The 15,500-nt window shown below is 51.0% G+C and overlaps 5 protein-coding genes across 5 annotated transcripts; 4 read left to right on the top strand and 1 right to left on the bottom strand.

Annotated features, from left to right (window-relative positions):
- Positions 1–222: 222 nt before the first annotated feature.
- Positions 223–1,912, top strand: BO94DRAFT_545618 (transcription factor domain-containing protein; the record flags this gene model as incomplete). The annotated part of the gene is made up of 5 exons (XM_025613249.1): positions 223–268; positions 357–384; positions 435–454; positions 502–602; positions 644–1,912. 5 exons carry the CDS (start codon positions 223–225, stop codon positions 1,910–1,912), a joined length of 1,464 nt encoding a protein of 487 aa, XP_025468557.1.
- A 1,010-nt stretch (positions 1,913–2,922) lies between these two features.
- Positions 2,923–4,366, top strand: BO94DRAFT_515193 (putative aminotransferase). The gene is made up of 3 exons (XM_025609909.1): positions 2,923–2,977; positions 3,026–3,480; positions 3,531–4,366. The coding sequence occupies exons 1-3, from the start codon at positions 2,945–2,947 to the stop codon at positions 4,273–4,275; spliced, it is 1,233 nt and encodes a 410-aa protein (XP_025468556.1). The 5' UTR covers positions 2,923–2,944; the 3' UTR covers positions 4,276–4,366.
- Positions 4,367–6,751: 2,385 nt separating this feature from the next.
- BO94DRAFT_515189 (acetyl-CoA synthetase-like protein) lies at positions 6,752–10,166 on the bottom strand (the record flags this gene model as incomplete). The annotated part of the gene is made up of 4 exons (XM_025609908.1): positions 6,752–7,992; positions 8,040–9,048; positions 9,094–9,848; positions 9,894–10,166. 4 exons carry the CDS (start codon positions 10,164–10,166, stop codon positions 6,868–6,870), a joined length of 3,162 nt encoding a protein of 1,053 aa, XP_025468555.1. The 3' UTR covers positions 6,752–6,867.
- Positions 10,167–12,204: 2,038 nt separating this feature from the next.
- Positions 12,205–13,347, top strand: BO94DRAFT_43067 (uncharacterized protein). The gene is made up of 2 exons (XM_025607475.1): positions 12,205–12,583; positions 12,809–13,347. Exons 1-2 carry the CDS (start codon positions 12,333–12,335, stop codon positions 13,227–13,229), a joined length of 672 nt encoding a protein of 223 aa, XP_025468554.1. The 5' UTR covers positions 12,205–12,332; the 3' UTR covers positions 13,230–13,347.
- BO94DRAFT_490769 (S-adenosyl-L-methionine-dependent methyltransferase) lies at positions 13,100–14,995 on the top strand. Its single transcript, XM_025609131.1, has 5 exons — positions 13,100–13,644; positions 13,694–13,820; positions 13,868–13,991; positions 14,038–14,474; positions 14,532–14,995. The coding sequence occupies exons 1-5, from the start codon at positions 13,465–13,467 to the stop codon at positions 14,861–14,863; spliced, it is 1,200 nt and encodes a 399-aa protein (XP_025468553.1). The 5' UTR covers positions 13,100–13,464; the 3' UTR covers positions 14,864–14,995.
- The last annotated feature ends 505 nt before the right edge of the window (positions 14,996–15,500 follow it).

Here is a 15,500-nt window from a genome sequence, read left to right as displayed (position 1 = left end):
AAGCTGCAGCTCTTGACTGGCTCGGCTATCCCGACTCTGCAGTCAAGGATATTAGTCGGGTCGGTTACCAGGCAGCCGGTTGTGCACGGCAGCGGCAGTTGTGTTTGTACCACCAGTAAGGTATCATCAGGCCGCACGCGATTGTGTCACGCTTGTGCCAGTGCTTGTGTCACTGCTTGTGTCACTGCTTGTGTCACTGCTTGTATCACTTACTGTATGACAATGGCTGCATGGCGCTGCATGGCTGTACACTGGCTGTGTCACAGAGGTTAATCACATGACAATGTCATCAATATTTCAAAATACTCTGTACAACCACATACCCATAAGGGCTATTGACTGAATTTGCGATACAGTTTGCAATTCTGACTCAAGTCATGTGCCGTAAGACGGGATCCTGTGATTGGCTGCATCGGCTACTTGTACCAAAGCAGACTAGCGCCTTCTGCTCGAGGTGTGCTGAATAGATTCACCATCTCATCTTCAACTCATCCATCATAGTGATAGTCTCCAACCTTATGATATCCACCCTGACATCTAACCAACCCCACTCCCAGCGCCGCCGCGATGGCTGCTCCGAATGCCGCAGGAAGAAAGTCAAGGTACGCCCTCGTCATCCTCCTAAGCTATGCTAACTTGCCAGTGCGATCTGCGCAAACCTGTTTGCTCCCGATGCGCTCGGTACCCGAGGGGCTGTATCTACACTCTGAGCGTGAACTTTGTCAGCCCGCAACCGAGAACCAGGTCTCCCGATCAGGCCACTGATCTGTCCATTCTGGCCAACCAGCCAACTCTGACACTCTCCCCGTTTCTCTCCTCAGCCGAGTCCAAGTTCTTCATGCACGTCCTCGCTACTCAGACTGCTCCTGTTTTCTTTCCTGCGGCACCGAAGCTGTTCGTCGATAGGTTAATCAGCGCAGCCCTTGACACTCCGCATCTTCTGTATGCCCTGCTGGCATCGGCCTGCAGCCACCATGGGCGCTTGATCGGTGACAACTCAGGCACCTCCTGGACTGCTTGTCTGAAGTTCACCAATCTGGCCATATCCGGGCTCAATTCTGCCCTGAATGAGCCAACCCAGATGCTGCAGGCCGAGACGGCCATGACGGCCATGACGCTGTGCACGAACGACGTGTGCAATGGCAACATGAATGTCTGGCAGATGCATCTGGCAGGTGTCATGCGCCTTCTTACCGCGTTTCTCAAGCAGCCATCCAACATGGCAGACTCCTTCACCCTCTGTCTGGTCAAATGGTTCACCACGCTCGACGTGCTGGCTGGAGTATCTAGTTCAACCAGCATCACCCATGGCCTTTTGGAGCACTTCCTGGAGACTCGTCCAAGCGAAGTCGACGATATCTGCGGATACTCTCTGGAGCTGGTGCCTGCGTTGACACGCATCGGCCAACTCGCTCGTCAGGATACCCTCTCACATCAAGACATGTACGAAGCGCAGATGCTCGACCTCACCATTCACTCCCTGGTAGACCGAGATGTCCCATCCAGTACGCTTAATACCCACGGGCCCGAGCTCGCTCACGAACTCCAATACACCCACCTGGCGTTTGTGCACTCTGCCCTACTCCATCTCCACCGCTGTGTCCAGGGTTTCCCTCGTGACCATCCTGACGTCTGCGCTGACATCCACAACATTGTTGCTGCAATCCAACACATCCGACCATTCTCGCAGGCCAACATCCTCATTCTATGGCCTGTATTCAGTGCAGGGTGTGAGACCACTGTACCCGAGGAGCGGGATCTCATCCACACGCGAATGACTAATATGCGCAGCCTGGGGATGGGCAACTTTACGCGCGCGCGTGACATGCTCGAGGCTTTTTGGGCTGCTGCTAGTCCTCTACCATGGAACGTGTACTTTGCACAAAAGGGGCTTGAACTGGTTCTATTCTGAGACATGCTCGGGGTGTACTCTGCCTTATAGTGGCCATGCAGCATATTATCGCCTCCAGCAGTGCGCTGAGATCTGTCTTGCTCCTGGTCATGGGTCTTAAAGCATAGCTTCCTCGGCGAATTTTCATTGTCACATCTAGGACTGCCGGATCGCCCGTTAGACTACCCGCGTGGTTTGTATCTGAAGTTGCATTCTAGATGACACGCCTAACTCAAGGTACGCACACTACCGCCAATCTATCCTCCGTGAGATGGCCTGCTTCGAAGACAACAAAAATGTGCCTCACAAGCAGGAACACCAGGCCACTTCAAACAATCTCACGCGGAGTACTCACCAATCATAACGGCGAACAGCGTTACAAGGACCAAAGTCATATTCAACAAGCAGCGGAGCCAAACACACGACCGCAGGCCTGTCACGACATTCAAGCCTACTAACATCATGATGAATGCCCTTACCACGCCCGAACAAGTCACCCGGAGTGTATCCAACGGAACAGCAAGCGGGAGCGTGAATGAAGACGACACTGTGTCTAAAGATGACTTGCAGGACGAGTGGTTGATCGACTTGTTAGTGTGCACTGAGTTGTGTCTGCTGCGTATCAATCTTCCCTATGTACGCGCCGTTGACACTGCAATATTCAAGATCAAAGGCGTTCGCTCATATGCATGCTCCAGCAGGAAGCAACTCCTTAGCAAGAAATACATATAGCGGCTCTATTGGCTAGATCATTACCCACAGTAACACCAAAGCTCACATCATTACACCAGTACACCAACCCATATGTAAACGCCACATCGGCATGTGTTGAATTGGACATGTATCCGACGCAACCAATCATTCACTTCATCTACAGGTCTTAGAATCTTTCTTTCAGTAGTGATAGTGGATCCCCCCATTCCGGCAAAGCAGCCGACTGGACCAATCACAATCCATTCCCTCAATCCACCCCCCACTACATATACAATGTCCTTCCCTCCTCCACTCCTCAACCCCAACACCACCTCATTCTACAAATCTTCCACCACCAAAATGCCCCAAATCAGTGACTTTGCCGTTGAGAGGGTATTCTTCCAACCCCAGCTGACACAAACACAACACTAACAATAACAGTGGATGGATGACCACGAAACCACCGCAACCCACAACCTCGCCGAAACCTGCTGTGCTTCCATCTCGCTCACCGACCTGGTCTCTCTCTCGCAGAACACAATCTCAGCAGAACAGCTCCTCAACCCAACAACCAAGCAAACCTACGGCGCAATCCGCGGCTCAGAAGCCCTCCGCTCCAACATCGCCAACCTCTACTCTCCATCCCCCATCACGAAAGACAACATCCTCGTCACCAATGGGGGCATCGCAGCCAACTTTCTCGCTCTGTACTCTCTCGTCAAACCAGGCGACCATGTCATCGTGCAGTATCCCACCTACCAACAGCTCTATTCCCTGCCGCGGTCTCTCGGCGCGGAAGTGAGTCTTTGGCGCTCAGACGAGAAGAATGGATGGGAAGTGAACGTGGATGAGCTCAGAAGCTTGGTGACTGATAAGACGAAGCTTATTATTATCAAGTACGCCTCCCCCTCCTCTCTTCTCACAATTACTAATATTATACATAAAGCAACCCCCAAAACCCCACCGGAGCAATCCTCCCTCACTCCATCCTGAACGAGATAATTTCCATCGCAAAGGACCACGGCCTGACAATTCTCTCCGACGAAGTCTACCGTCCCCTCTTCCACTCCACATCCACCCCACCACCCCCCTCCCTTCTCACCTTCAACTACCCCAAAACCCTCGTCACCAGCTCCACCTCCAAAGCATACAGTCTCGCTGGTCTCCGAACTGGATGGCTCGCTTCGCCCTCTACGGAAATTCTCGACCTCTGTGCTTCTGTCAGACACTACACCACTATTTCTGTGAGTCGGATAGATGATCACATTGCTTCGCTTGCGTTGTCCCAATCTACAGTGAATAATATCCTAGAGCGAAACATCGCCCTTGCCAAGGGAAATCTGGAGATTCTATCCGACTTCGTGGATGAGTTCAGTTGGGCGGTGAAATGGACAAAGCCCGTGGCTGGAACTACTGCGTTTTTGAAGTTTGTGGATAGGAATGGACGGCCAGTTAACGATGAGGTGTTTTGTTCGAGACTAATGGAGAACATGGGCGTGTTGGTTGTTCCCGGGGGGGGTTGTTTTGGGAATGGTCGTAGGGATGAGAATAGACAGAAGGGGGATTTCGCGGGATACGTACGGATTGGATATGTTTGTGAGAGGGAGGAGTTAGTCGAGGGGTTGAAGGCTTTGAGAAAGTTTATGGCGGAGGAGTACGAGAAGTTACCTGTTATGATGGACTCGGAGTAGTGATGGATGGAGGGTTGGGATCTGGAATCGCGCATAGGAATAGTTAGTCAGGTGTGTAGCTAGCTAATACATTTATCTAAATCAAACTGTCACAATTTTCTTCTTTTCTTTCTTTTAATTAGAACCAACCCCCAACTCCTCAACGTCTCCATTCTATATATCAACAAATCAAAATCAGTCTTTCCTCGCATATACCCCCCTTCCCCGCAAAATTCAATTCATTAGATATCTCCCATCTTTCTGATCTTCATCTCCAAATATCTAGGAAACCAAACCGACCAAAAAAGAGAATACAGATTGGCGCAGTCTCGTTCCAGATAAGGTTAAGGTTGTTAGATATCCATATCAAGCTGGGATCCCTCTCTCACTCACACAACAGTCTAATTTTCTGGTTTCGCTTAATGAATGTCTATTTATTCTGGTTGCTGCTTTGAAAAGTATTCTCGGTTGGGTTAGTATCCTCATTCTTACAAATGAAAAACCCATATAGTAATTCTACTTAACCTTCCATGAACCATTCTTATCTCGCCAAGTCTAAGTATACAATATCTCGGAGAGATGTGACAATGACGCCCACCTTTGGTTTTTAGTACTATAAATCAGAGAGTAAATTCATGCTGGAATGGGCCTATTCGCACTTATGAGGATCTGGAATTGAGGACAGAGCCACGGCGAGGCTGAATACTCAGTAGAGCAAGCTGTTCGAGGTGCACCTTTTTGATGATAAATTCCCAACTTCGGATACCCATTGATGTCAGGAAAACTAGTAGTATCTAGTACTAGTACGTATCTGCATCTGTTGGTCTTGTCATCAGTTTTGCGACACGCCTGTGAGCCTCAGAATGAATCTTGGGCCATATATACACCGCTTTGTCCCTTTTCATGCGATTGCAGCCGATCTTCTCTCCCACTCTTGACACACCATAGTCTGCTTGGGGATGGAGCGTTTCCACGGCTACAACTACTACTCTCTCGACCAGCCCTCAGGCTTCTACCCCGATCTAGCCAATGGCATCGACCCTTGTGTCTAGTGTGGGGCCACATCAGCGAATGGATGGGCCCTAATGAACGGCCCGAACCATAGTCCGATGATGTTTCCGCCAATCTTACCAGTTACCACGGCAGGAATATACTATCAGGTCTCCTCCCCCGACGTGATCCCCCGGGACCAGTGACAGCAACTCAGACTCATCAAGCCCCAGCATATGCCCCCTGTTTCCCTCTCCAATGCGACCACTAATCCCTCCACGTAGTTCCCCCCAAGGCCCCTTCTAGTGCAACTGGGAAGGAAGGCTGCCACTATTCCGGGTACTTCAACCGCGAGGTGAGGCTGACCCGCTGCGCCACGTTCGAAACCTGCACGACCTGTCGCTGTGTGGCCGACAACTGTGGCGGTGTTTTTAATCGAAAAGATAATCTTCGTGACCATACTCGACGCTATCATCAACATCGTGGATGAATTTCTTCTTCTTTAATACTTCTAAGACGGTTCGCTATGACTTTATGTTAATCTTTTTGGTGTTCGGTTGATACAATGTTTTCTGTGCTATACATACCTCTGCTATTTTGATAAGCTATAACTTTTTTATCTTTATTCTAAATCAGATCTGCCCTTCTAGTATAATAAGAACAAACACCCACTATTATCCAATTTGTTTTGATCAACCCCATTCCTTTTGTATCTTCTTTTTCCTTCTATTCCCGTCTTTTTCCCCTGCTAACTAAAAATTCACTAAAATCCAATTTATTATCATAACTTTTTGAAAGTAACTAGTCCCTACTCACACTCATCCAACACAGACCCTTCCAACCTTGATCACAGATATTTCATTTCATTTCATTTCATTTCCTTCCCGTTTCGCTGAATTCCCATACGTAGATTGAAAGCATCTATCCTTCCTTGAGTATTCATCAGTATATCCATAGTATAGTATAGTATAGTATAGTACAGCATATTAACCCCCTTATTATCACACACACATATCCCCACTTTAACTAAACAAGTACCTCTAGGCATGCACAATTGAAAAGCCCCTTCCCCCTCCCCCAAACACACACACATTTGATACTACTACAATATAATATCAATTCTATTATTTCAACGGGGTCGGTTGGACATGGAGATACCATTACTTATCTTTTCTTTTGGGAGGGTGGGTTTGCTCTAGGTATTTACTTGGTTTGGAACGAAACGGAAACGGAAATGGATATGGATAGGGGATGTGAGATTTCTTGTCTTGTCTTGGGTTTGGCTTTTATTTTGTTGTGTTTTGTATTGTTTTGCTTGATGATTGATCCTGTTATACTTACTTTATATTCCGTTATATGTTGAGGGATGGTTCTTAGTACTTCTCTTATGTTATTTTGGTGCTAATAGCTAGATAGTAATAGTGAGTCTAAGGAATGGATTACAAATAACTTCATAAGATCGATAAATCTGATAAACCAATTTCTAATCAAAAACAAACTGTGGTATCTCATATCCAACTATATACAAGTCTTTTATCAATCTTATGTATCAACAAGAAGAAGAAGAAGAAGATATCGTCATCTCGTAGCCAGCCATAGCTTAGCTTTCAGCCCTCCAGGCAACTAAGCACTCTTCCACCGCCTCAACCAATCCTGTGCATATCTCGCCAGAATCCCATCCTGGATGATTCTCAATCTCCCATTTCGTAACGTCATACTATCCCGTTCGGCCTTTTCGGTGAGGAATTTGACTTGCTCCGGGGCATCCCCGCTGTACATGGCTTCGTAATGTGATGTCAGCTTCACGGCGGGGTTGATCTCCTCTTCGCCTCTGGCTTCACTTTCACGGAGAAGTTGAAGCCAGGTGTGAAAAGGGACAGTTTTGAAAGCGAAGCCGCTTTGTTTGAGAGTCGAGAGGAGAGAGGACCAGGTGAAGACGCGCGAGTTGCACAGGTTGTAGATGGAGTCATCGTCGGTAGGGGTGGTGTCATCCCAGTGAGAGTCGAGCGAGTTGATGGAGCAGGCTTTGGCAAGTTCGAGGATCGAACAGGCGAGTTTGTCGACGGGGAGCCACGAGCAGGTCATGTCGAGGGCGGGGAGGGCGTGGAGGGTCAATGCGGATCGGATCATCAGCGGGATGGCTTCCGAATCGTTCCACAGACCCTTTTTGGAGTGGCCGGAGACTTGGCCGATGCGGAGGGAGTAGGTCCGGGCACCGGATTTGCGGGCATTGCTGATGAGTTTCTCGCCGATGAGTTTGGAGCGTCCGTAGCCCATTTCGAGGGCGCTGGTGAGGTCGGTGATGGGGGTTTCGTCGACCGGGGAGGAGGAATCCAGGGCGGTGGAGATGGAGGAGCAGAAGAGGAGGACGGCTGGGTCGGGGAGGTTCACGGAGAGGGAGAAGTTGATGAGGTTGTGGAGGCCCTTGATGTGGGGTTCGAAGCTTGTGAGGGGCAGGTTGAAGTTGACGGGCCATGCGCTGTGGATGATCAGGGATACGGATTGTCTCATCTGGGCGAGCATGCTGGGACCGAGGCCGAGGTCGGGCTTTTCGAGAGAGCTGGTGAGGGCGACGATCTTCTGTAGACGGTGGGGAAGGACGGAGAGGCTTTTTTGGGTAAGGGTGTTGGTGATAGCCTCTTCAGGCTGGGATCTCCGGGTCAGGCAGTAGACGACTGAGACTGTGTCGTCGTTAAGGAGTTTGTAGAGGGTGTGGGCACCGATGGATCCGGTGGCTCCGGTGAGAACCTGTGCTGGTTAGTGGGAATCGGACGGACTTGGTGGAGGGGACCTACGACGCTCTTGTTGGAGGTCACCAAGCTGGGGCTGGGAGTGTGGCTCTGGAAAACAGAGTACTTTTCGATCAGCCCTGGCATCATGGAGACTTCATCCTCGGTCTCCTCCTCGTGGCCGGATTGGATTGCGAGGATATGCCCAGCCAAACGGGTAATGTTTCCAGTCTCAAAGACAATGTTGTGACTGATGCTCTTAGGGTCTTGCACTTTAAAGTCCTTTAGTATCAGACGACGCAGGTGAATGGCCTTCAGACTGTCCAGTCCCTCGGCGAAAAAGTCCGAGCTAGGGCTAGAGATGGGGAAGCCCAGTTCCTCGTGGCAGAGCTTGATTAAATGCTTCTCTGTTGCGGGGAGATCCAATTGGAGGGTTCCATCAACAGTCTGTTCATTCGTATACATGTCTTCAATGACATCGGCATATTTGGTATACACCTGGGCTCTGATCATGGAGCCTTTGTCTGTCCGCGGGCAGACCGAGTCGGCAGACAAGACCACGATCATATCGCGGGCGATCTGGGAGAATTGTTCGGCCCGTGAGTTGGCATCCTCCACGGTCGGCCAAATGAGGTCCAGAAACTCCTCGTCGGAGAACATCTGGGAGTTTTCTGTCCGGAAGACCAACAGCCCGGGAACGGCCTTTTCGACCCCAACGACAACCGCTTCCTGGATGAGAGGGTTCTGCTTGATACAGCCCTCAATTGGGAGGGGAAGCACCTTTTCACCATTGACCAGGGTGACCCGGTCATCCAAGCGGGACACGTATTTCCACCGGTCGGCAATAGTGGGATGAGGAGTAAAGACGTCGCGAGAGTGGAACGAGCCAGGAGGGTCGTTGGAGTTGGATGCCGTCAATGCTGGATGGCCCTGGAGGTAAACCACTTCATATAGTGCGTCGCTGATGGGCTTCATCCAGATGAATGGCTTGATGTTGTCAAAAAAACGCATGTAGTTCCAAAAAGGATCTCCTGCTGGTCGCGAGATCGACTCTGCAACCAGACCAGCTTCCGTTCTAGAGATATTAGCAAAGCACTCGGGTAAATGTTGATTCACTTACAGTCCAAAAGACCCTCCAAATCTTACACCTTCCTCCACAAGTTTATCGCCCAACTCGTCCGGGCATGGGGCACCACCGTAGGTGACGAATTTGCAAGCCCTCAACGCCTTCAGCCCGCGTGGGTTGTCGATGAGGAGTTGAAGAAGGTAGGGCACGCCTTGGACGGATTCCGGCCGGGCTGCCTCCAGGACAGCCACCGCCGTACTTGCCGTCAAGGGCAAAGAGGCATCCCACATGAATGCTGTTCGTCGCATGTACATGGCTTGCAGTGCTGTGGATAGTCCATGCAGATGGTACCAGGGTAGTGAGTTGAAGGAAGTGAACCCCGGACCCCGCATGGGATGGGTCATCAAGGCTTTGTGGCTGAGATAAAGAGGCTTTGGGGTACCTGTTGAGCCGGAAGAGTGAAGGATGAGGGCAGTCCGGTTCACCAGGAGCTCGGGACGACGATTCCGGCGAATCATAAAAACGTCTGCATCTTGCGATGCCTCTACAGAGGCTCGTTGGATGATTGGCCGACAGGCAATTAGTTTGAGGCGCAGAATGTCACCCAATGTGGCGCGAATATTCGGCGATTGGCCGTACAAGATGGTGTCGCAGCCGACCGTGTCTAATAACGACACGCAAGCTGTGGCTGATAGACGAGGCGACAGCATCATGACGGTGTATCCGAGTCTGCTGAGGGCAAAGAAAGTGACGACCATGTTGAGGTCGGAGAGCGTGAAGAGAGCAACCGTTGCTCCATCTTCCCGGGGCTAAACCAATCAGTATTGTGCTGATATGGTGATCATCTAACTTACTGGCTTGAAGCCATAGTCCATCAAGGTGTACACCGCATGGTCCACCATGCAATCTAGATCGTGACCCGTAAAGTACTCATATGAAACGGAGTCATCTTCTGTGGGTTTAGGATAGGCAAGGATAGGATGTTGAACAGCATCTGCTGCTCGTAGGCGGATCAAGTCGTCCAACAGATGAAGACGACCGAAGCGTGCCACCACGTCGGCTGTGGAAAGTGCTGTTGGCTTAGGGGCCTCGTCAGGGACCCCGTCATAATATTGAGGAATTCCCATGATGAAAGTTGACGAAGCTGAACATCTGATAAAACCTGGAGGGTTGTAGACGGGGAGCCATGGTGTATTTAAGTCCAACCAGGGGAGAAATATTCAGCTCTGTTCGGTGGAGAACCACGGATCCGGATTAAGGAACAATTGGATCCCTGCACGAAACGTAGCGGTGTATGGCCAGGGGACAGCCAGAGTCGGGCTGAAAGGCCCTCTGCTGGGGATCCATGATGACGTTTGCCGGCCCTAAAACCGGGAGGAGAGTTAATTGCAGGAGCCACTCGACGTATGCGAACTGTGGCGAGTGCTCCTGACAAGGCCAAAGTTAATCAGAACCTAACCATTGCACGGGCCCCAATCTGGCCGGTCCATGGCGCACGATCGCGATCAGCTGGCTGTCAAATCAAGGCCCAGGGCCGGCCTGATGGGCCTCATATGACACCAGAGTTCCTCCGGGAGGGGGATCCCTTGCGCTGACTGGGTGACAGGCGCACGGTACAATTTGTCAGTCACACTGCAGCAGGAGATGCACGAGTGGAAGTAGAGTTCGCAGGATGATGGACTGGGTGCATCATGTTGCATCCCGCGAGTACTAACTAAAAGACTAGGGCCAGGCTAGGGCGGGAACCCGCCCCCGTAACCGGGTTCCCGGCCCAGGAACCTGGATCGCTCCATCGGGAATGGTAGATCGATCGCTGATCGGGCAGTCTTACGCTGGGTCGTACTGTCTTACAGGGATCCTGATCGTTGCTTTTCCCATGATTGTTTTTTCGGCTTTGCTCGCTTCCTGGTTTTTTTGTTGGGACTTTTGCGGGCGGAAATTGAGGCCCGACGTGCCACAGCCGACAAATGAAATGCCCGCAAACGAGGGTTACGACGAAATGGCCGAGGGGTTAGGGTCCACTATACCCGTGCAGAAGGCCATGTCGGACACTCGGACAGTCCGTGGACTCGTGTTCAACCTTACTGCCTGGCTGTTTCTGACCTGTCGACTGGGTGGGGACGCAAATGGCTGTTCCCATTCTTCGACAGGGGCTGGACAGTGGATAGACTGGAAGTACTACATACGGCCAGAGGACGATGGCTGCACCGCCACCTCGGATGGCTGACAATTGAATTCATTAGTTCGAGCCATTGCTCAGCCATAGTCGGAGCTCTCCAGTTGACCAACTGGTCCGTGCAACTGCAGCGTACTTTCTCTTTGCATCATCCCAGCATGGTACTTGATCACGACGGACCGTGCGACAACTCTGACGCGAAGCGATGAACTGACAAATTCTCCGCCTCACTCTGAATTATTGTGTCCAGTATGAGAAGCTATTGACACTGATGGTTTTATCTGTGTTTCACATACAATGGTGGCCCTTATTCGAGGGGATGGCCACATTCTCCTGATCGGAACGCCACGAGCTGAATCCGGTGGATCGTATATTCTATGATGTGACCTGTTCGGTGGCCACAAAAGTCCTAATGGCTGGCCGGAAAGGGGCCGTCGAGAGATTCGGTTGTCGTGATGCCCCGGGAGCTACGGGATGAAGCAGCAGTGGCCGATAATATTGCAGCATTGGGACATTGTCGCCATGAGATGCAGATGGACGGCGCCAAAGCTGTGTGTATCCATGGGATTGGTCTTTTGACGGGATTTCCTGCCTGCAGCTGCTCACCGAATGTTCCCCAAGCCCTGTTCTTGAGAATGCCGGACATCCGACGCGCCACCAAGCCAGGAGCTGAAAAAGAAACGACCATTATTGGGCTCGCCGCGCATGATCTATCTAATCTCCTGCCATTTCTCTGAAAATAGACGGATCGCCTGTCAGGATTGGCTGGCTCGTGTTACCAATTGCATCCGGGGGTTTAGGGTCAGGCGCCTTTGTTGAGGGATCGGCGGTCTAGCCAACTAATCACATAGCTCGCATCACTGGAGGATCCGACCAGATAAGCACCATAGCAATGCCACTAGTTACACAGGAGGGGCTCGAATTTTCCCGGTGTCTCAGACCATGGCCAATCCACAGGCTCGAAATTTCTTCAGCCCATTAGGGCGGAGGCCAGGGGGGCCAGGATGGATCTGGCCGGGAGTCACGGGGGCCGGAAACCCGGGGGTTACCATGTCTGCAGCTATTCAGTCGGTCGCTTCATTCCATACTCGCAAGAATCCGATCGCAAACGTGTCGAATGATTCATGGGTGTCGATCCCATCATCCCAGGAGGGGGGAATATGTAGCTAATTGGATATTGATCTTGCCTCACTTGCCGGCGATAAGCACGGACCCGGAGTCTATTTTTTTTTACAGATTTCCGTACGATCAGTCCAGCCCAGCAACCAGCAGCCAATGGGAAGCCGCATGCAGCTGTTTCCAGCATCCTGGAACAGATCCGCCTGGTCGATGGCCCGACCGTGACCAAAGTCCTGACCTTCGTACATAGTAAGTACCTCTGGTGACAGGACGGGGTTTAGCCCAATCCCCGAGGAGGGGTATCTCTGGTTGCGCTGGAGGCCTATGATCTCCCACGGATCTTCGGGTCTGACATACTGCTGGTGGGAGCCATAGCTTCATACATACATCACACACCTACATTCAGATGTACCGAGCTTGGGCCAGCCGGAGCGGTGGCCTTTGACTGACTTCAAGGGACTAACGGAAATTTAGTACTCCGTACTTTACTACTTTTACTGAGTTTAGTACTTTCCGGGTGGCATTGTGGCGCTGGCCAGGAACAATGGGCGGAGCAGTCAGGTTTACGACAAGGTTCTGCAGCTGCGTCAGATCCATTGAACCTTCACTGAGGGAGGGACATGACCCCAGGCTATTGAAAGCCATTGCCACAGATAGATTGGATGCCTGTATTGGGAGGTCATTTGTCAGCTGGACCAGAACTGACTTTAGGCACTCGAGGGAGACCGTGCGACGTGATTCATGCGGCGAGGTGCTTTTGCGACCATTGTGTCATGGTGAGACGAGGCCTCCCCGGCGATCAGGATCTGGTCCACACCCCTTCTGCAGCTATCCTGGCCCTGGGAATCCTGCCGATGCGACCGTCCTACCAGGATTGCCGTTTTCAGAAGTCTAAGTACGGGCAGATCGGACCGGATGAGCACCTTGCTCCTAACCTGGTGAATCGACGGAGCTATTGATCTGGATTCTAGCTGGCGCGGCTTTTGGATCCGCGAAGCTCTATATAATCCCTGGACCTGCAGCTGTTTCACCGCTGCACCATCATTGCATCTCTCTCTTACCTACGTGCTTCATTCTCCATTCCTCTGTATATTCTTCTGTCACGACTGCACTCACGACTGCATGTAAACATGGCGACATTCGACGAACCAAGCCTTCTCTCCATGGTGGAGGACATCAAGCAGGCCGCTTTGCAGGATCAAAGCCCGGGTCGCTCCCCAGCATCGCATTTCCAGCTACTTGGTCTGATCGACAAGTTGCGTCTGGCAGTTGAGACTCCAACGGAGACGGTGCTGCGCCTGATCTACCAGGTAGGTTGCTTTTGCCATTGTTCGTCGCTGGCGGCTAACATGCATGCAGCCTCCGCAGAATGCAGCCCTCCGCACCGTTATGGACCTGGGCATTTTTCCCTTGTTGGAGCAGAGCAAGCGCGGACTGTCGGCCACCCAACTGGCCACATCCACTGGGGCGGAGAGGGGACTCATTGGTGAGAATGAGCGATCCACGAGCCTATTATACTTTCTAACTTTATAGTCCGCCTGATGCGAGTTATGGTTGCACTCGGCTTGTGTGCCAGCCATGAATCTGAGGTATACATTGCGACCGACAAGACCGCTGTCCTGACCCAGCCGATCGGGAGAGATGGGATTCCCTGCATGTACGTTTATCAATATCTGCGTGAGTATGCAATATTAACGGCATAGATATGATCTCACGTTGCCGACCCTCGCCAAACTCCCAGACTACTTTCGGGAACACCGCTACATCGCTCCCAAGGACTACTCTCGCTCTCCCATGCAATGGGCTGTCGGCCAAAGTCAGTTCGAATGGCTCGCCCAGAGCAAGCACCGTCAGGGTCTCTTCAACTCATACATGTCCAGTCGTCGCTCCGGCAAGCCCAGCTGGTTTGACGTATATCCAGTCGAGCGCTTAACTACCGATGTAATGGACCATCCAGAAGCAGTATTTCTCGTCGACGTAGGTGGAAACCAGGGCCACGACCTGGTGAAGTTCCATGACAAGCACCCCGAAGTCCCGGGACAGCTGATCCTACAAGACCTTTCCAAGGTAGTGACTCGCTGTCCGGGCGAAGGTATCCAGGGTATGGGGTATAGCTTTCTCGACCCACAACCTATCAAAGGTATACACCCCCCCTCCATATCCGCCACCACCTTTTACATCAACTAATCAAACACAGGCGCAAGAGCATACTACTTCCGCGCCATTTTCCACGACTGGCCCGACCACATCTGTCGCAAGATTCTCGTCAACACCATCTCGGCCATGGACCCTACGTACTCCCGCATCATCATTGTAGACTTTGTCCTGCCGGACACGAACGCCCCGCTTCTGCAATCGTCGCTGGACATCCAAATGATGAGCATCGGGTCGGGCGTGGAGCGCTCCGAGCGCCAGTGGCGCGAGTTGTTGGATGAAGCAGGCTTGGAGATCACCGGCATCTGGAATGGGAATCCCGGGATGGAGTCGGTGATTGAGGCGGTAAGGAAAGAGGATTCGTCTATGCTGTGATGTGATTTGGCTTTAGTATTGATACCTAGGTTGTTTGGTTGGGTTGGGTTGGCGTTGGGTTGGGAGGTGTCATATTTGTTCTTGGTTTATTGATTGATATACATGGTGTTACTTGCCGCCTGAGACTATGATATTATACTACATCGAATGTCTATGAACTATCTATAACTAGGTATTGATAAAGTAAGATCCCTTACTTCCAACACACATAGTATTGGATCTGAACTCCAACTTGGATTGAAGAATGATATACTCCGACCGACATGTCTGCAATATCCAAACCCCTTACATATACATCAGCTGCCCTTCCTGTCTGCTGAATGATAAATGTTGATCTAATCTGCAATCTGCAATCCACATTCCAATGCAGAAAGATAAACTTTCCGTTATTACTTAACGGGTTTCTTCACATGTGCAGAAATGCAGAAATACATTTGCGGATTGCGTAAGATGGGGATTATCGTGCATGGATATAGATATATATAATGCAGGATTACCGTTTCAGGGCTTTTTATAGTTTGTGCATGTATGCATGTATGGGGATGTGGTGTCATATGTGGGGTGAAAGGGATGGGTGTGGGGGAGGGGTATTCACCGCTACACTACTAGTATTAAATTTTTTTGTAGTGTTTAACGG

The sequence above is a fragment of the Aspergillus sclerotioniger genome, assembly GCF_003184525.1.
Source record: "Aspergillus sclerotioniger CBS 115572 chromosome Unknown BO94scaffold_11, whole genome shotgun sequence".
Classification (NCBI taxonomy): domain Eukaryota; kingdom Fungi; phylum Ascomycota; class Eurotiomycetes; order Eurotiales; family Aspergillaceae; genus Aspergillus; species Aspergillus sclerotioniger.
This window is presented reverse-complemented; position numbering and strand designations above follow the sequence as displayed.